General features: G+C 41.2%; 1 protein-coding gene across 1 annotated transcript in view; it reads left to right on the forward strand.

Annotated features, from left to right (window-relative positions):
- The first annotated feature begins 11,418 nt into the window (after positions 1-11,418).
- Positions 11,419-21,220, forward strand: part of NPSR1 (neuropeptide S receptor 1) — a 145,033-nt gene continuing 135,231 nt past the window's right edge. The window contains exon 1 of the mRNA XM_072764713.1: positions 11,419-11,780. Within this exon, the coding sequence (XP_072620814.1) occupies positions 11,625-11,780 (156 nt within the window). The 5' untranslated portion in view covers positions 11,419-11,624. The remainder of the gene's footprint in view (positions 11,781-21,220) is intronic.

The raw sequence follows: 21,220 nt of genomic DNA on the forward strand, positions 1-21,220 counted from the left end.
TCTCATTAAAGGAAAAACACTCTAACAGTGAACAAAAAATAAATAAATAAATAAAACCTATAAATAAATAAACCTATTTACAGAAAGACCTAAAGCCAAAGACTAAAAAATACAAGGAAAAAAGGATGAGAAAAAATATGCAAAAGATACTAGTGGAAAAGAAAAATGGCAGATGTGTCAGGGCCAGCTATCTGCCAACCCAATATTCACGCTTAACTGACTGGCTTAAAGGATTCGCAATTTATGTGGCATGACAATATTCCCAGTTTCCCTTGCAAACAGGAGAGGCCAGAGAATCAAAGCTTTTTCCGGAGCTCCTTTAAAAAGAGCTGAGCTCCCTTTTGTTTTCCCCACTTCCTCCCTTCCACTGGCTGGAATGCCAACAAGATAACTCTGGAGTGTCCATTTCCAACCATAGGCTGACGTTAAGGATAGAAGCAATTCACCAAGGATGCTATAGCAGGAATCTACAAGGGGCCTCGGTCACTGATGACACCCTGAAACCACTTCGCCACCCCTGGCCTGCCACTTCCTCTTGACTCTAGTTACTTGAGAGGGAAAACAAACAAACAAACAAAACAAACAAAAGGCCATCCTGCTTCCACTACTCTTCAGATCTCTGTTTCCTATACCCAAAAACAATTCTGAACTCATACAAGATCATAAAATCAGTATAAAACCAAAATCCAATATGGAAAAAAGAGTATTAAATGTGACAGAGAATCTCTTTTGCTGCTTGATATAATCCAACATGAGTACGTGTCATAAATTTCTCTGTGACAATAATACACCAGAATGTATAGAAGAAAAGCTATAGGAAATACAAAGAGACACTTACAGAACTTACAGAATTGCAGTTAGAATGAGAGATATAAGCACATTTTTCTGAGTCTTTGAAAATTCAGGAAGATAAAACTGTTAGGTAAGAAAATGAAGGTTCTAGAGAATACAGTAGAATTAGTGAGGGTGCCCTGACACATATGCATATGAATGTGTTTGTGTGTATGTATATTTAATAGTCTTATAAATAGAATTTCATGGACTTGTTTTTCAATAATCAATTACATGAATATTTTTAAATATTTCAAAATATAGATTTTATCTCCAAAGCATATTTCAACAAATAAATAAAAATATGAAATTACATTAGATTGAACAAAAATATCAACATTTAGAAGTCACTCACAGTAATTCTTTGGTCCAAACAAATCAAAATGCATGTTAAATGTATTAAAAGAAATAATGAAAATAAGAATAATAGGCACCAGCATCCACATGACATAGCTAATAGCAAATGCAGAGGGAAAGTCATTGCCTTAAACGTGAAAGAATGAAAATAAATGTAAGGCATTCAGTCCAAGGGTTCAGATAAAGAACACCAAAATTACGACAAAAGAAGAAATAGATCAAAGAAGCAGTAGCAAGTATAGCACAAGAAAATCTTCTGGGGAAATTAGGAGAAAAGTACTCAAAGATGATTGCTCAGTGCACAGTTTCTGAAAAATCAGACACAACTGAAATCTCAGTTAATGTGAGGAATGAATAAAATCATGGGAACATCACATATTAGCATTACAGAGAGATACTAAAAATAGCTATTATATTTATTGATATAAAAGCCTACAATATGTGAAATTAAAAAGCAGAATGAAAAGCAGAATGTGTAATATGATCTCACTGGGGAACTGAGGAATACATTAGGAGTTGATGTAATTTGTATCTTTGCATTTCAGGTTAGTATTTAGAGTAGGCAAGTTTTGTTGTCATAATTAGAAAAATACAACCCTAAACGCCTGGACTGCTAAATCCCGTTTCCTCTGGTGTCCTCTTTAAAGTAGACCATTGCATTCCATTTCTTTAGGGATAATATCTCTTAGTCAGTAGAACATGTGCGACCTCTTGCACCTATTAGAGCAAGTAATTACCAGATGTAATGCTGCAGTTATCTTTTCTCTAGGATCCCAACGATTTCTCTCTGCTTTCAAAGCCATTTCCCCTCAGAGGATACTATCATTTCATGTGAATGATGCGGAGCCCTCACCACCCCCTCAGAATGCACGGCAAAAATGAAGGGACTATGGAAAATGAACCAATGTAGAGAATCAGTGATTGTTTCCCATTCTGTGTCTCTACTTGCAAAGCTCTCCTTTACCAAGAGCTCTCTGCACCTTTAAAGTGGGGAAGCTTGCACCCATTTGAAAGTAATATTCTGGGAATTAAATGTTGTGACATATGTCAAGCTCCCAGCACAGCGATTAGGTGGATTCCCCATCTTCCCTCCTCCGTATCCTTTCATGCCTCCTACCTCTATGATTAAAACTCCTCTAACCAATCCACGTTTACACAGATTCTAAAAGAGGCATTTAGAGAATCAACGTCCAAGTGTGGCAGTGATGTATCTCACTTAGATACTGTGCGTGGCATTGTATCAAGAGCAAGCTTAGACTGTCAGCTCATTCCTTTGAGAGAGAAGTCATGGGGCACGGGAGGTGGCAGGTCTATTATCATCTCAACCCTGAGAACTTTAGTCTCTGCAGGCTGTAGCACCTTCTAGTATCAGAGGATAAAAATCCCACTCTAGGAAGTTAATTTCCTTTGTCCTAAACCCACACTTAGTCACCATTTTCCACACTGGGTGGAAAAAGAAAAGTTGTGTGCTACATCCAAAGTAATAAAAGCACCAAAACTCAAATTTAAACCTCAAAACTATGATCTGAACTTGGAAGATTAATTCTCCTTACTACTCACTCGGAGATTAATCACACTCTGCCTGTGTCACCTACTGATTTTGTATTATTTTACTCTTGTGATTTAACCTGGAGCATTCTACGGTCTGTTCTCTCCAACCAAACCATGAACGTCCCCACAGCACCTGACAGAATGTATTCTTCGTTTATCAATTGCTCAAGAGGTTGTTTTTCTGACCGATAATAACATTTTTGATTCAATACAGCATGGACTTTTGAACAGTTTGGACTTGAGTAAGAAAATTCTTAATTTGAAAGGATTGTTCCAGAGGGGAAGGACCCCACTGCAACAGGGGAAGAGGACCATTATCATCGGGAGAATGTTCCTACCAGGAGATGAGCAAGGGTTATGACAGTAAGAGGTTTATGAGGCTGGAAAGAAGCAGGCGTGGAGAAGAGGAGTGAACGGAGTGGTGTGGTCTGATAGCAAAGGGGAAAAAGTTTTCCTGAGGGACCAGTCTGGCCCATTCTAGTCAAGGGCTTGTTATAGTTGGCCATGACCCGCAAAGCAGCATCCATGAGTCTGAGTAGAGCCATATGGGAAACAATGGTTACTTGCGGTAATTTGTTTCTGGAACATAAAGAAATGGTTAATTTCTCTGTTTTACCATGGGATCAGGTAAGATTCAGCGTGGTCATAGGATGCAAAAAGAAAAGGGGCAGCTTCTGCCCTTTAGGAATTCAGAGACTAAACAGAGCCCAGGAAAATTTACACACATAAAGGAGTCATAATGAAGAAGGAAAGAAGGAAGACAATTAGCATTAACGGATCAGTGTTATTTCATTTAATTCTCCAGTGATGGAGGCATGATTGTCATCCCTGTTAACATGACAAAAGAGAAGCTTCAAGATGTCCATGTGCTCACAGAAAGGAGGTAGCAGAGCCAACTTTGAACCCCGGTCACCCTGACTCCCGAGGTTACCGTTAATACATGAAAATGTCAAATAATGAATGAGTTCTGGGAAGGTCAGGAAATACCTGGGAGCTTTATATAGGACTAAAGAGAAACCTTCAGACTTCCAGACTGGAAGGAAGCAGAACGGCATCCCCACGGAGATGGACCCCAATGACCATCAAAAGTGCATACACAAGAACTAACCTTAAATATCTTGCCTGTAATTTTTATTTCAAAACTCATGAACTCTTCAAGCATTACAGGAAAACAATATATTTGTTTAAGGACATAAATATTGTAGCTAGGGTCCCCATGATAAATGTATGGGGCAGGAAGCTGGCGGGAATTCATGGAACCTTGAGCGTCTCCCTTCCAAACCTCTCCATCATTCTGTTCACTGAAGATGAAACCCCTGGCACAGGAGCAACGCTTTTCATATTATGAAGGTTAAGGCTTAAAAAACAATGCCCCTACCCGATGGCTCCAAGGGGTTTGTGGCTGATGTGAGACTGATTCTGAGCAGAAAATTTTCATAGAAAAGATGAAGAAGGAAACAAATTACCTGGGAAAGGTGACCTTCAACTAGAAAGGGAAGAGGTTGAGAGTGCATGTGAGATGCCATCCTCCAAACTGAATATTTGACTGACATACCGGACGGGATAGCAGAGCCTGGAGAGACAAACTAGGCATGTACCAGGGACATGGGGGGACCAGAAAAATAAAAGGTGAGACTCTCAGACACCGCTTCTTTTCCAAAGCCCCATAGCCTGCCTCAGAAACTAGATGAGTAAATACCTTTTAAAGTAGTTTCTTAGCAGTTTGTGCAAACTTCTCTTTTCGTATCTCCAAACCTTGGTCCCATTTACTGAGAGTCTCACCCCAGGAACTGTTGCATTCTTGGGTACAGGAACTAAATGGAGACCCACCCCCCAAAGGTCAGAAAGGCAGAATGAATTATTAAAGCACCCTTCAAAAGGCAGAAAAAAAATCTAAGGGATGGAGTTGGAGTTTTATTACCCATTTCCATACCTGGAAATTCTTCTTTCGGGCTCTAGTTATATATTTTTTAAAGAAGGCAAGTCTCAGAATTGTGACCCAAATTCCATGTCTGAGTGTCTCCAAAAGGGAGGTAGGTTAACTATGACTTCTTGGTGCTTTGAAAGAGAATAAAACTTCAGGAGATCCAAAGAGAAAGATATGGGGAAACTTCCCTCCCTCTCTGGAGCTACAGGTGCCCAGTGGCTCAAACTCGGTCGTGAGAAAGTAGACACTAGAAATGAGGTCTAGCTCACTGTGGGTCCCAGGAGCACAAGAAGCACCTTTCAGGGCTGAAGAGCTGGCAGGATCAGATCATTAAGACAGCAGCCCCAGGATGAATGCCACCGGCAGGCAACAAAAACTTCTAGCTTGGAGTTGGGTGTTAGAGATTTGCGGTCCTCCTGAAACAGGGTTTCTCATCCCTGGAGGCACATTAGAACCACCTGGGGGACCCTTTAACCCTCCCAATGCCCAGGCTGCACCTTAAAACAATCTAATCAGAACCTTGGCATCCACACATTAGTGTCTTATAAAGTACCCGTAGGTTAGTCCAATGTGTAGCCAGGACTGAAAACCTCTACTCTGGTGAGCAGTGAACATATAAAATATGGGACTTTCTTTGAGAGGGCTCCCAGTTTCAATAGGGAACATAGAGCTTTGAGGCTCACTGTTTGCCATCTGTCAGTAAAACATTTATTAAGGTTTATGTTGGGGTGGTGGCAAGATGGAGATTGCTAGGCTGCCACTAATGATATACTTAGCAGAGACTGGAGCTCTCAAAACAGCATAGGGCCACTATATGGGAAACTGGGCGGGCACTGCCTTGAATCAGCCCCTCAGCGCTGTTAGATAGTCAAAGCAAAGTTTCTCTACTGTACCACAACTACTTGCTGGGTTTGTGATTGTTGTTATTATGGGATAACAACTAATTAATAAAACTAAAATAGTGACACTGTCAGTTGTGAAAATATTCTCCAAATGTTTTCTTCTAAGAGTTTATAGAAGCCTTGATCCATCCCAAATTAACTTGGGGGCAAGATGCGAGATAAAGGCCAAGGTTTGTTTTCTTTTCCATGTGGATATCCAGTTTTGGGCGCCATTTATTGAAAACACTTTTCACTCATTGGATAGTTCTGGTGTCTCTGTCAAAAACCAGGTACCCATATAAATGGGAGTCTATTTCCATAAATATAAAATGTTTTGTCTTGTGCTATTCATCAGTCTTTCTTTTCTTTTTTTAAGATTTTATTTATTTATTTGAAAGAAGGAGAAGAGGGAGGGGCAAAGGGAGAGAAACTGTGCTGAGCGTAGAGCCTGACATGGGGCTTCATCTCATGACCCTGAGATCATGACCTGAGTCGAAATCCACAGTCAGATGCATAACCAACTGAGACACCCACGTACCCTTATTCATCAGTCTTTATTTAATTACAACATTGTCCTGATTTCTGTAGTTTTAATTAAATCCTGGACCTCTAACATTCTTCAATTTTAAGAGTACTTTGGATAGTCTAGGTTCAGTGCATTCCTATATTTTTGTATCAGTTTGTCCACTTCCACCAAATAAACTTGACTTGATTGTGACTGGAGTTTCACTGAATCTATCGATCAATTTGGGGGAAATTGACATCCTAACCACACTGAGTCTTCCAATCCCTGAACTGGGATAGCTTTCCATTTTTCAATGTGAAGACATTAATTTCTCTCAGCAATGTTTTATTTATTTTTTTAAAGGATTTTATTTTATTTTTTTATTTATGATAGTCACAGAGAGAGAGAGAGAGAGAGGCAGAGACATAGGCAGAGGGAGAAGCAGGCCCCATGCACCAGGAGCCCAACGTGGGATTCAATCCCGGGTCTCCAGGATCGCGCCCTGGGCCAAAGGCAGGCGCCAAACCACTGCGCCACCCAGGGATCCCTCTCAGCAATGTTTTATAGAAGTATTTCACACCTTCTGTTAAACATATTCCTAAGAATATTAAATTCCTAAATTTAAAGAATTCCAAAGAATTGTAAATGAAAATGTTTTGTAAATTTTGTTGTCCAATACCTTCCACTTATTTTTAATCTCCCTCTGAGACTCATTATAGAGATGCTCACACATGTACTTTCTTTGCTTATATTTCTTAGCTATTTTCTCTCATTCTTTTCCTTATGTTACTTTTAAAGCCTTCTGAGAGTTCCTTATTGCCTGCTCTCTCACTAATTCTTTTTCATGCAATTCAAAGCATATCTTTAGTACTTTTTTCCAACTATTTTTATATCCATTTTTTCCAGCTGGTACACCTTAAAACTTTTAGCTCTTCTCTACCTTCCTCTGTCTCAAAAGCTACCTTCCTCACTTGTAAACATTTAATCCATGGAGTGGTATGAAGAAAATAGACTTTAAATGGCCACCATGATACCTAACTCCTGGAATTTATACCTATGCATAATGCCCTCTTCTTGAGTGGAATGAGACAAAGGGAATGGCCTGTATGCAATTACATGAATGTGATTACATAAGAACGTTAAACTCATGTTACTAGAATCTTTTCTCCCTTTACTGGCTTTGAAGGAACAAGGTGCCGTGAGTTCTACAGTCATAAAGGAATGAAATCTGCCAACAGCATGGGAGAGCTTAGAAGTGCATCCTGGCCCAGTTGAGCCTCTGATGAAACCCCAATCCTGCCAGCACCTTGATCTCAGCCTAATCCATATGTGGCAAGAGGAAAGACTCAAAGACTAGACTATCTTCATGCATGTGACCTACTCCTATCGCCCCGGATCAGACTCTGGAATTGCTGCTGCCATTTTCTGCTCTGTTGTAACCATGGGCCAACCAATATTCCACTTGGGCAATGTGTGCAGGGAAAAGAAGGCATAACTAGAAAGCTTCCTCTCAGCTTATCCCTGCTCATGGCACCTGGCCCTTGTCTGTTTCAGATTTCCCCTCCCACCTCCAGCCTTCATCACATTTTGACTCAACCAGTCTCTGACTCATGTCCAGAAATTCCTAACAGAAAAGTACAGAGATTGTAAGTGTATATAGCTCAAAGATTTTAATAATTTGAATATCCTCATGTAATTATCACTCTGACCAAGAAACAGAATATTACCGGCATCCCAGGGGCTCTTCCTTGCTTATTCCAGTCACTTCCCACAAAACGTTTCTTAGCTTATAATTTATGTAAATTAAATCAAACAGTATGTATTAATTTGTGTCTAACCTCCTTATAACTCAAAATAATGACTGTGAGATTTATGTGTTTTGTCACCTATAGTAGCAGATCACCCATTCTCATCGGTATATGTTTTCCATGGTATGAAAACACTACAGTTTGTCCACTTTTCTCTTGATGAATGCCTAAGTAGTTTCAAGTTAGGGGTAATTACAAACAGAGTTTCTCTATTCCTTTTTACATTTTTGTATTAACACGAGTACTCATTTGTGTTGGGTATTTTTTTAGTAGAAAATCTGCTGGGTCATAGAATATGCATCTGATCAGCTTTAGATAATGCTGCCAAGAAGTTTTCCAAAGTGCTTGTGCTAATTTACATTGCCATAGTAGTGTATGATAGTTCTTCATCCTACACATCCTTACCAACACAAGGTATTTCCTATCTTTATCATTAAAGCTTTCCTGGCAGTGTCTCATGGCTTCACACTAAGCCCTGTGATCCACCAATGCCTCTCTCATTTTGTGGAATCTCTAGGGATGAATTCAAGTGAGAACCTAGAAGCCACATGAGAAGTCCCAAGGTCTGTAGTCAGCATGCTAGGGAACCAGAGAGCTGATGTGTAGTTTCAGTCTAAAAGCCAGGAGGCTTGATGCTCAAGAAGAGGTAATGTTTTAGTTCAGTCCCAAAGGCCTATAAAAACCAATGTTCCAACTCAAAGCAGTCAGAAGTTCCTACTTATTTATGGGAGAATCAGCCTTTTTGTTCTATTCAGGCCTTCAAATGATTGGGTAAAGATCATTCACGTTAAGGAGGGCAATCAGATTTACTCAGCCTACAGATTCAAAGATGTTTCATCCAGAAACATCTTCACAGACACACTGAGAATAATGTTTGGCCGAATATCTAGGCGTCTCACTCCCCAGTCAAGATGACACATAAGGCTAGCCATCGTATCATATTAGCTTATCATCTGGTCTACAACCATTCCTTTCAAATGTGATATAGTATTATTCCATTACACATATATATAGTTATACTTAACATAAATGAAAAATATTATTTTGTTTAATGTTTGTGAGTTTCATGTATAATATGTAATATTTGCTATAAATTATTCATTCTCATTAATTTATAATATCTCATTGTGTGACTACATGGAAATTTATTTATCTGATCTAATTCATTTCCCTGATGAGCCTGTGGATAGTTTCCAGTTCGGAGCTTTTCATTAATTTTGTCACTTTGAATTTGAGGTTTCTATGTTTCGTTTCTAAACAATATCACAAAGGCATCTTTTCAGCGTCTCCTTATACTCACACATAAATGTTTCTCTTGGGTAGCCACAGATCAAGAAAATGATCCATCTGGACCATGAGTGAAGAGAAAACAACATGACCAGGAAGTTCTCTTTCCACCCATGCCCTGTCCGTAGGGCATCTACTCTTTTCTCTCTGTCCACCTTCACTGCACCATGACTTAACCAGCTTCTGCCCTTTCCCAGAAGTTTTTCACAGATTTTGTTTTATAAATATTTATTGAAGTAAAACATACTTGCAGAAAAGTACATACATTTTATGTGTGCTGTGCAATGAACTTCCCTAAATTAAATGCATAAAAATAACCCAGGTGGAGATGGAAAATTACCAGCATTAAGAAATGGAATGATGCATCACAGGCTATGTAATTTTAACTTTACTGGATACTGTCAAATCGCTCTTCAAAGTGACCATGTCTGCTAACTCTTGTAGAAGTGAGAAAATACACCCACTTCCTCTCATCCTTGTCAATACTTGGAGTAGTCAAACCCTAGTTTTCCCTATGCCGATAGATAAAAATTTTGTCTTATTGTTTTTGGTTGCTTTTCCTTAATTTTTAATATGGTTGGGCGTCCCTTCATGTTAATTTGCCAGTCAGAATTTTCTTTGCTCACTTTGCCATCGGTTGTCCTGTTTTGACTCCTTGCCCTTGGACCCCATGGCTTATCCAGTTTTCTGGACAGCTCCCTCCTATTTGCCGCCCCTTGTTACTGGACCAAAGTGGATCCACTCCTTGGTCACTGTAGGCAGAGATAACACCAGGTGGCATTGTCTCTCAAAGTCAACTTTATTTGTTCAAACAAGGAGATCATGGAGAATGATTTCCAAAGTCATGTTTCCCTGAACAAGTAAAAGCAGGCTTTTTCTATTAGGACTTGGGATAAATATTCCAAGGGGGATTTTAACATTATAATGAGGCAGAGGCACTTTCTTTTTTTTTTTAAGATTTTATTTATTAAAAATATAAAGATTTTATTTATTAATGAGAGAGAGAGAAAAAAAACAGGAGTAGTAGGGAGGGACAGAGGGAGAAGGAGAGAGAAGCAGGATTGCCGCTGAGCAGGGAGCCTCACGCAGGGCTCAATCCCAGGACCCCGGGATCATGACCGGAGCTGATGGCAGATGCTTAAGCTTAATAGACCTAGCCACTCAGGCAGCCTTTCTGGCACTTTCCGAGTGTCCTACATAGGCATCTTCCTCAAATGTTTCTTTTTCTGTTTCGGCAGCTTGTTAGTTTCTCAAAGGTAAGATTGACAGTTAGGCAGAAGATTTTAGGACCTTCCTGAGTTCAGGAGGTCAGGCCAGTGACATCTGCTGCCCCTTCTGTGTACACTTAATATCTTCTTGTCCACAGCAGTCTATATATTCTTCTGGGCTGTCCAGATTATGCAGAAGCTTTCCCACTTACTTTCATTGGGGCTTTGATTTTTTATGCTCATCACTAACCTGCTACCTCTTATTCCAGGTGTCATGAACCAATGCTGCACCTATGTGGAGCATTCCCCATGTAAGTAATCAGGTGGTTACGCTTGGTTGCAATACAGGCAGCTGAGTTCTGTTGCTTTACACCTGGCCGGCTACCCTTACTCATGTTAACTTCATGCCTCAATAGGCATTTCAGATGTGATGCAAATCCATGTACTTTAGAGTCAAGGCACCATCGTCTAGAAATTTCTGAAGAGATGAGTTATCTCATTTCCTTCAACAAGTTGTGTGATCTTGGGCAAGTCATTGCACCTCTGAGAGCCAGCCTTTTCTAGGCTAAAATGAGAACATAAAGATACATCCCCTACCTACCTCACAGAGTTGCTTGGATGTCCAATGAAAGAACATCAAGGTGATACGAGCATTTACCAGGCACCACTCCCAGTCACGTCACCAGGTGCCAAAGCTTATTGACAAACAGACCCCAGGTTTTTCTGAGAAGTGCCCTGCAAAAATCTAGAGTAAACCACAGTGTGAAATACAAATGTGCTATTTCCCCCACGTTTACTGAAATAACACGCAGGCTACTAAGGACATGGCTAGGTGAGTATTGTAAAGTCAGAGGGCCAGCTCAGCCGAAGCAGATGCATAATTATGACTTGATATCCGAAGAGCCAACATGATCTGAATTAATCAGTCTGCTTTTGAGTCCAAGTTCCAGTATTGTTGAAGCTGGAGCAGAAGTGGGGGGGTCCATCTGGAAGTTAGGGAGCCACGTGGATTGCTGGGGGAGGAGGGGGTACTCCCACCAGCTCTGAAGGGAGGCCGGGCCCTGGAAGGGACAGCAGAGAGGAAGAGGCTGTGCCGGCTACTGGATCATAACTGCTGAGGAGAGAGAGCAGCACGTGGATGGTCGCAGGTGCCAGGCAGAGCTCTTCAGGGAGGTGGGCCCTGGAAGGACTGGGGCCTCTCTGCTCAGCCGAGCTCCAGCCAGACGCCTTGGGAGGCAGAGCAGGTGCAGAGCTGCAGCCGCCTGGGCCATGCCAGCCCACCTCGCAGAGGCCAGCCCCGACTCCAGCCACCCCAGCGGGGCCACGCAGACCCTGGAGGCTTCCCCTGTCCTCTGCACCGAAGCGGTGACTTTCACCCAAGTGGTGGAAAGGGAGGAGTGGGGCTCCTTCTACTACTCCTTCAAGGTAAGTCTCCTGCTTTCCAGTCTGAAAAGACTTTAAATAATGAGACAAGAATTTAAGAGACTCCGTTAAACTATCGTTGCCAATACCGTGAATGGGTACGGTTTATTTTCTCTACCTAAAAGAGTAAAAGGAAAAAAAAAAAAACCCTGATGAGCTAAAGCAAGGAGTTTTTTCATACTGTGCAAGGACCTATAACTGTAGTTTCTTATGAATACTGGTCTTTTTGTCCTGCTGCTGCTGCTGCTGAAAACGTGTGAATCTTGAATAGCATTTATGTCAACTAAGAGGCTGCAGAGTGGATGATTTTTTTTTTTTATTTCCCCCCTTTCCTAAGGGAAAAGCCCTTCTAATTAATTCTATAGTAGGGCTTGAAATATTGTCTGTTTATTGTAGGGATTATTGCTGTGAGTTTTTTACTAGGAACTATCAGAGGTGTGGAAAGCCCACATCCCCCCGGACAGTGCCTGGTGCAAGGAGAAACGGAGCAGTAAGGAAGGAAAGCCCACACTTGTTTTTTGATCCTGTGCTTTGAACATCGGTGAGCAACAGATTCTCTGACTGTAGTTTTAGTGCCACAATATGCAACAAGTTGCGTCCTAGACAAGAGTAAATCAGACTTTGGTGACTTTCACCTTCAAAGCATCCAAGGGCCACACTGAGGAAATGATAAAAAATTACCTAATATTGTTCCCCCTTCTATAAGATCGCGGTCGGAAACAACCCAGACATCTGGAAAACAACAGTTCTCTGCTTCTTGCATCAGAATGCAGAGATGTCAGGATACTTCACAAGCTGCCGGAAGGAAGGTGCATTAAATCGTGATGATAATTCCCAGGGCTCAAACTGGTCTTTTCACCAAAAAAGGAAAATAACTTCGAGAAAAATTCTAGCTCTTTTGTTTGTTTGTTTGTTTGTTTGTTTGTTTAATCCTCTGGGTGTTGTTGAAATGATTTGGTTTTTACCCCACGAAGTAGAATTACTGTAACATCTACCTCTCTACTGGAGCTTTGCTTCTTTGCAAACACTCAAAATAAAACTTTTAGCAGGGAGAAATCCTGGGAGGCAGCCTAGCGCTCTTCAAAAGCCAAGGGACAAAATAGCAAACCAGAGCCTGAACAAGTCACTTGGGCTGGTTCCACGGGACCCAGTGGCCCGGAACCGCCTTCTAACACATGCACACGCACGGCCCGGCTGCCCAGCTCTGGGACCGAGAGCAGGACCTGCAATTGGAGCTTATTGCCATTTACCTTTGACGAAAGAATCCTCTCTATGAAATCAGCTTGCAGATCCCAGATTCTGTCTTAGAGAAGCAGGCTTTGTGCACCCAGGAAATACCCTGCTCCTTCCCAGTGACACTGCCTCCGCAGCCTCTTTGATGGTTATAAAACCTGACAGCAAACAGAAGGAAGAGAGAATGGCCATCGCAAAGGGATGCTAAGCAGCAGGAAGGCAGTTGTTCTGAGACCTGGGCAATAATCCCTCTCCACCAAAATCTCATTTGCCCTTTTTCGAATACAGCTCCGAAGGGGATATTTTGACTATTCAGACAAACAAGTCCCTGCTGGCTCTCTACTAGTGTTTATACTCTGTCCTGGCAACGTCATCTCTAGGCACGACGGAATCACATCATTTTTTTTTATCTCATTCTTCTCTGTGTTTGCCCTTAAACAACTGGACCAGGGGACAAGAAAAGAAGATTAAAGAGAGGGACTATTTGTCCGGGACCTTAGGATGTTCCATTTCATTTTTTGACCCATGTGATTGCTGACTAAAACCCAGTGATTTGTAGTAACAAGGCAGTCGGTGGTGGTGGTGGGCACATAACTGAAATGTTTCAGCGTAACTTTTCCCCGGTGGGGTCCTCTTTGACCAGGGCGGTTCTGTTAACACTGTGGATACACAAGCAATTCTGATGCAAACCCTTGTTCATTATTCATTTTTATTGCACATACTTCTCAAGAAGAAAGTCAGAACTGCTCTTGACTGTCTCCCAAATGTGTCCTTTGAATCCCCGTTCTTTACCAAAAGCAGCAAAACTATCATAAAAATCAAAATGGCATCAGCAAAAAAAAGTAGCAGAGTTAATAGCAACAGCAGTGGTCTAACATCTCTCCTTTGCTGTGGGCTTTCTCGGTGCCAGGGATCTTTCTAAATGACTCCTGTGACGTCTCGCATTTCATTCTCACAAACTACGGTACATCTTTCCATCTGGAATCGCCTTCCACCTTCATCTGCATTGATCTAAATTCCATCCATTCTTTTTTTTTCAGTTTTTATTTAAATTCGATTAATTGACATACAATGTATTATTGGGTTCAGAGGTAGAGGTCAGTGATTCATCAGCCTTATATAACACCCAGTGGTCTTACATCACCCGGTTACCCCATCCCACCACCCCCTTCCAGGAACCCTCAATTTGTTTCCTATGATTAAGAGTCTCTTAGGGTTTCTTAAGTCTCCTCTGGAGTTGTTTCTTCCGTGAAGCCTCCCTTGCCCATTTCTTCTCTGAGTTCTGTTAGTGTCATGGAATGTACCTGTCTTCTTGCCACTTAATCCCACTGTCTTCAACTGCTATTTCAATCTGTGTCTGGAGATGTATAATAGTCATTAAGCTCCTTGAGTGATTTTCGTTTCATATTCTCTCCAGAAACCAGCACCATGCTAGGCATACTCAATAAACATTTACTACATTAATGAAGCGTGGTGTTCTGTTTCTGTCAACTGCCCACGTTCTGTCAGAAAGCTTGCTTTCTCGGTGACAGATATGAAGGCCCTGTTAACCATGACTGCACATGGCAGCCCGTGCCCCGCCTTGTCTCTACCCACTGTACTCGCCAAGCAAGGTCCTTCTTTGCATGAATATTCAAATCATCATTATCCCATTTCTAAGCCAACGTGACCAAGGTAAGTTATGGATTCCAGTGAGTGGGGTATAGAATTCATTGTGGGGCCGTAGAGCTGGTACCTGATTTAGCTCTGGGAACCTATACCCACCCCGTTGCAGCCTTGCTAGTCTCATTGGGCTTGTTCAGTCTGCATGCCTGGGCTTCTGTGTTTTCTGGCTAGCACTTGAGTTCTCCTCTGAACCCCAAAGCTCTCTTGGCAGGAGACATGACATTCATCTGGTTAGCTTTTCCTTCCACAGGCTTAGAGCCTTTCCTTCCTTCCATTTCCACCCCCAAATTCTTGACCCCCTGCTTCCCACTGCTCTAATCTACTCTGCTGTCTAAGCATGTCCTTGGATATAGGCAGTAAGGTTAGAGGTGAGTTCACCACCCCCTTCCTCTATCAGAGCTTCATGTGACTAACACTATGTGGTCCTGGATTCAAGGTTTCCAGCTCAAGCCCTGGCTTCCTTCAGAGTTTCCAATTTCAAGTTCCCATCCAGCTCACCTCCTCAATTCCTAGCCCCAGCACCAAATTCTCCCAGAAATTCCCAAGGAGGTTGGGACCTGGCTAATGAGAAAGTGAATGGAGGACATGAATAGAAACCCATCCAAGTGGAAGACAAAGATGAGACTCTTCATTATAGCCATTCATTTTGCCTGTGAATATGTTGACAATATTTCCTCTATCTCTGATTCTTAATGATGAAAAAATTAATTCAAAGTAACTGGAAGAGAAACCTGTCTGAATTAGTAAATTGGTGAAATGATAAAATAATGCAAATGAACTCATTTTTATCACTCTCAGGTGAGGGAAGAAACTTGAACCAAGACTGCTAAATATTACCTAATGACGATCCTTTATTGAATCTCCTTCAGTGGGAAGCTACAAATGATTCGTGATTAGTCTAACTATTATTTATATGTAAATGGTTGCTTCTAAGTGCTTGAGGGTGATTGGACACAGATTTTTCCCTTTGTTAGTGCAACCTTCTGCCTACTGTCACACTGTTAATTTTCTTAACACACTTTTCCTCCTTTGATACACTTTTCCTCCTTTAATATAACAGAAACAAATTCTACTTCAATCCCTGTCCCACTTATCTCACATGAGGCTTTAGCATGAGCTCAACTGAAAAAGCTTATGTAGACTTGCTTGTTTTTAGTATATCTCAGCTGAAATTTAGTATATTTCTAAGAACTTGATCTATTTACTGAGTACCAACATTTTCATCTCCACGGACTGTCAGCTCCTCTTTGCCCATTTGCCTGAACCCTCCTCCTCTTGTCCCATCCCACCTCTTGTGGAACTGTTTGTCTCCTTCCTGTCTTGAACCCCAGGATGGTGTCCATGATGCACTTCCTGGAATCCAGGAGTCCTAGATCCCTGATCTTCCCATTTTATCTCCTGCAGATTACAATAAGGGCCTTGCATTCACATCATGCATTTGATGTCATAGTTTCATTCGATATGTTCATTTTCAGTACATTCCTATAGTTGAATATGTGGCTCTTCATAAGGCAATGGCTACTAATTTTTGCTCAGTTAAATAATTATTAAAGGTCTGCTATTATTACCTGCTACTGCTGTGCAGACCTAGCATTCTACTTTTCCTTCCCTTGCTGGGTAAGCTCTATCGTGTCCAATTTTACTTTGTATCACTGAGAAAGGCACAGATGTTGCTGGTTGGCTCTATGAGGACATCAGACAATTCCCAAGCAATGTACTCTAGTTTGTGAGAAAGGAAAACTTACTCAAATAAATTTCTCTTTGCATTACTAACACATCTCAGGACAGGAAACATAACCTTAGTTAATTCCGAGTGAACTCAGAATTAGTTTTTCAGCCTGTGAAGGGTTTTCCCATTTTCTGACTCAAGGAAGGTGTCTAAGCTCTATGGATGGTGCCTCTATGGTACGTTCACATGTGTGTTAAGAGGGGAGGGGTGGGGGTCCAACCTGGGGAGAGCCCTGGGCAAGTTGGCATCAGCTTGAAAATTGTTGTCTGGCTTTCAGAAGTAGTTATCCTTTTCCAGACCTTTGTCTCGATCCCCATCTGGCCCGGGTCAGGATCAAACTACTTTCTGAGCAGAGTACTTTTTGTCAAATTTCATTCAGGCACATGGATGTTCACATCTCCCTTTTGCTCTCCCTCAGTCTCAGCCACATTTTTGTGTCCTTACTAGGAATGAAAAGTTTGCCTCTCTTAGAGCTCTGGGCTGTGGGGAACAGTGGCATTGTCTCCGGTGCTCTCTCTACCCACTTGGCGATCATATCTGTACCACTCTCACCTTATGGATAACTGAGAGAACCCCCAGGGACTGCCATTCCCTAATTCCTATACAGTGAGTGGACTTCAGCCCCCCTTTTATTCTGTGCTTTCAAAATTAGTGGATGCTATCTCTTCCTTTTTTGGTGCAAGCTCCTGGAAGGAGCAATACAATATCCTCTCATCAGTGTCTACACTTCCTCACATCCTATACCACTGTTGTACCATTCTACCTGCCAGCTTCCTCGGTCTTTCTTTATCAAGGGGAAACTGGCTACACTGTGTTCTTCCAAACCTATTATTCTAAGCTCTCTGCTCTGAATGCTCAAAAGACACTCCTCTTGCAAGGGAAAAAGCTATTTCTTTTCAAGGTATTTAAGATATCCTCCGTGAGACTTTTTTTTTTTCTTTAAGGCCTAATGCTCACTTGTTTCTCTCTGCCTACATTGGTAAAGACTATACCCGGAGGGCAGATGAAGTAGTGCTCTCTGACTGCCTAGGAAGGAGAAGGATTTATCAAAGGAATTGTAAGGACCACATCCATTTATGCTTCAAAATGTCACGCTGTCATCCTTGAAATAACTTCCTGTTGATATAGTAGGTAAGAATGTGTGAAGCCATGTACTCAAGTGGTCAAGAAATGTAATATTGTTGTTCTGTAACTGAACTTAGCCCTTCTCTGGACTTCTCAGTCACCTGATGGCAGAAGTGGCTTAGTCATCCAGGTGACTGTCATCCAGGCTCTCGAATCTTCTCCATCATTTTACTGAAGCATGGCCTCTATGGCCAGAATGCTGGGGTCAGGTCCCAGTGCCACCACTATCTAACTGTGCGACTTGGGGCAGTTCACTTCTACCTCTGCCATGGTTTCCATGTCCAACAAATGACACTAATAATTAAATGTCCTTCAGAGCATTGTTGTGGCAAGTTAGGTGATGGAATGCTTCTGAAGCCTTTAAGAACAATGAGTGGCCTAAAATGTTCAATAAACGTTAGCTCTTATATCCCTAGGAACTAATTGTTTCACTCTTTTCTAAGGCTGCTTCCTGAGAGATGAGAAGCCACCATTATCTATACTTACGAATATTCTTAAAGATATCACTATAGTTGAAGCTCTTTGGGACAGTTTTAATATGCATTAAGTCCTCACACAGGAGTGGTGAATTGAGCTGTTTCTTTTCTTTCAATTAGACCATGAAAAATGTACAGTAAGATATTTAGAGAAGATTCCATTTCTTACTTTATCATCTTGATATAATGTCTAATTTTTATCTGTGCAAGCTTAATGGCCCACTACAAGAAGGGCTATTTGCAGAGATGGGAAATTATGCCCTATCTAGCAGAAGAAAGGATAGACTTCTACTGTGGCAAAAAGATTTTCTGGGCTACAAGATGGCAAAACTACTCATGGTCATGATGAAATCATTAAGAAGTAATCATCAGGGATTTTTTTTTCCTCTTTCCTTAGGCAATATTGGTGGCTGCCTAAAAATGATGAGTCTCTTACACTTGTCAGTATTTTACAGCCAACAACATAATTTCACATGACTTCATTTGACCTACCATCAGTGCTAGAAGGGCTTAGAACAGCATTCTTATTTTTTTAACCAGATGTGAACATGAAATCCAAGAAAAGCTAAAGGTATGAACTTCCTAATAAAAAAGAAATCAGACTCCACTGTTGATTTTAGTCAAGATAGGTTAGGTTTGCAACAGCAAAAACTAAATCCTGAATATTGGTGGTTTAACATTTCACAAGTTAGTTTCTCTCACCCATCCCCATTGCGAGCAAGTCCACTTATCACTCTGCCTTCTAGAACAAAACGGTTTCCAAGGGAAAAGGCAAACTTTCTCATATCTCCTTTGGCCTGTCTGATATAGGACTTTGACTCAATTCCATTGGCAAGAACCAATTAAGTGATGGGCAGGGGAAACGTAGTTTCACTGAACATCTTCAGTGTGGTGAACATAGTGTACTGCTTTAAAGCTTGGCTTGATTTTCACCTCTTACAGGATGAAATCCAAATTCTTCATCCTGGCCTAAATATGTTCACACCCCACCCCCATACATTATATAGCATACACCCATGGATACACACACACATGCACACACATACATGCACATGTACTAGATTTCAGTCATGGAAGGATAACTCTAGATCCCACTTCCCTAGCATAGTGTCTGACACAGAGCAGATAAATGGTCAATAAATATTTTTGTGAGTGAAAGAGCATATCAAGAAACAGTCTGTATCATAAGTTTATTACTAAGGTCTCAATAAATTAATGTGAACATATTAATGGAATGGAAGTGGATGGAATCTTAAACCTTTTTTTTTTTTTTTAAGGAGTCTTTTTTTTTTTTTTTTTTTTTTATGATAGTCACAGAGAGAGAGAGAGAGGCAGAGACACAGGCAGAGGGAGAAGCAGGCTCCATGCACCGGGAGCCCAACGTGGGACTCGATCCCGGGTCTCCAGGATCGCGCCCCGGGCCAAAGGCAGGCGCTAAACCGCTGCGCCACCCAGGGATCCCGGAATCTTAAACCTTATTCTACAACAGTTGGGATTGAATTTTAAAGGTACTAGATTTGAGGGAATTCCTAATACCACAGCAAGGCCATATAGCAGGAGAGGGTGTATAGACAGATCTTTAGAGCTGAAGAAAACAGCATTCAAGGTCTGACTATACCTCTTTCCATGTGCTAACTCTCATTCCACATCTGAGGCCTGGAAAACATCCACTTCTGAACCCCAAGACATCAAACAGTTATTGGTAAAGGCACAATGTTAACATTCACTCCCCTGCTCTCCATTTATGTGTTCTGATACCTGATTATAGAAGTTCAGCTATAGAGATATCCTAAAAGGTCAGAGGGCAAAGGGCACCATCTGTGGACCATAGGACCTGCTGCAATGGGGTGAATGGATTCATCCTGTCTATGAGAATCTCAGTCAAGCAGCCACACAATTCCTATCTGCTGCTTCTGGATACTGCAAGTAGACAATGTGTCTGTCCTGTGAACAGTGAGACTATAGCTGCTTTCTCAGGAGAGGACCCAATACTAGGTACTAGGAAACCGAGAAGGAGGTATCACTGTTGTGAAGGGCTGGTAAGCTAATGCATTAATTCAACAAATATTACTAAAATGACTTCAGCCTTTCAAAGTCCTAATACCTATAGATAACATAAATATTTCTCAATTTAAATTTTAAAATAAATTAAATATTGTGTCTAAAAATAAATCAAAAGTGCAACTGAAATAATGCAGAATACAATTTTTTAAACTATGTTCTTTCCTTCCCTGTATGTTATGTACCCTTTCACCATATCAAGTTGAGAATCACCTATTGGCTTCACCGAATATTACCTTAAGCACTGGGGGTTCAGAGGTGTAAGAAACAGGTACCTTGCTTTCACACAGCTCTGTATAATGGGGAACCAGACATTTAGTCAATAACTATAAGGGATATGGGTATAGTCATGTAGAACAGGAAAGGGGGGAACTGGGTGGCTCAGTTGGTTAAGTGTCCAACTCTTGGTTTTGGCCCAGATTATGATCTCAGGGTCATGAGATGGAACTAGCACCCAGCTCCCCACTCAGCAGAGTCTACTTGCCCCTCTTCTGATGCCCCTCTCCTCCATAATCATGTGTGCTTTCTCTCTCTCTCTTAAATAAAAAAAAAAAACACTTTTTAAGAATTAGATTAAAAAAACACAAGGGACTACTAGACTAAACAATATAGAATTTTTTTATAGGAAAGATCTTTAAAGTTTCATTAGCAAAAATGGTAACAGTGAAAACTGATTTTAGAGAGGTTAATCAGCCTGCAGGGTGCCAGATGGGTTGCAGGGAGGGAACCCTGGGGAAGGAAAGTCAGTTATGATGCCAAAACGAGAGATGCCAGTGCTCAGGCAAGGACTGTCTTGTCTGACAGTGGGAAGAAAGTGCCTGTGTCAGGTCACATGCAGGTTTCAGGGAATCAGAGGCTGAGGCAGAGAAGGAAGTTGATATGGGGGTTAAAATTGATAAGGTGATCCCAAAATGTAGATAAAAAGGCAAAGGAAATTGAATAATCATAATAATTCTGAAAAAGAATAGTCAAGGAACTCATCCTAGCTGATTTACAGACTTACTGTAAAGTTACAGTGAGGTACTGAAGGGATGTTAAACATCTAGAAATGGGAAAGAAATAGACCCACACATACATGGTCAATTAATTTTTGACAAAGATAAAATAGCAATTCAATGAAGGAAACAAAAATAGTGCTGAAACAAATATATAGG

Source organism: Vulpes vulpes, chromosome 7 (genome assembly GCF_048418805.1).
Source record: "Vulpes vulpes isolate BD-2025 chromosome 7, VulVul3, whole genome shotgun sequence".
Taxonomy (NCBI): Eukaryota; Metazoa; Chordata; class Mammalia; order Carnivora; family Canidae; genus Vulpes; species Vulpes vulpes.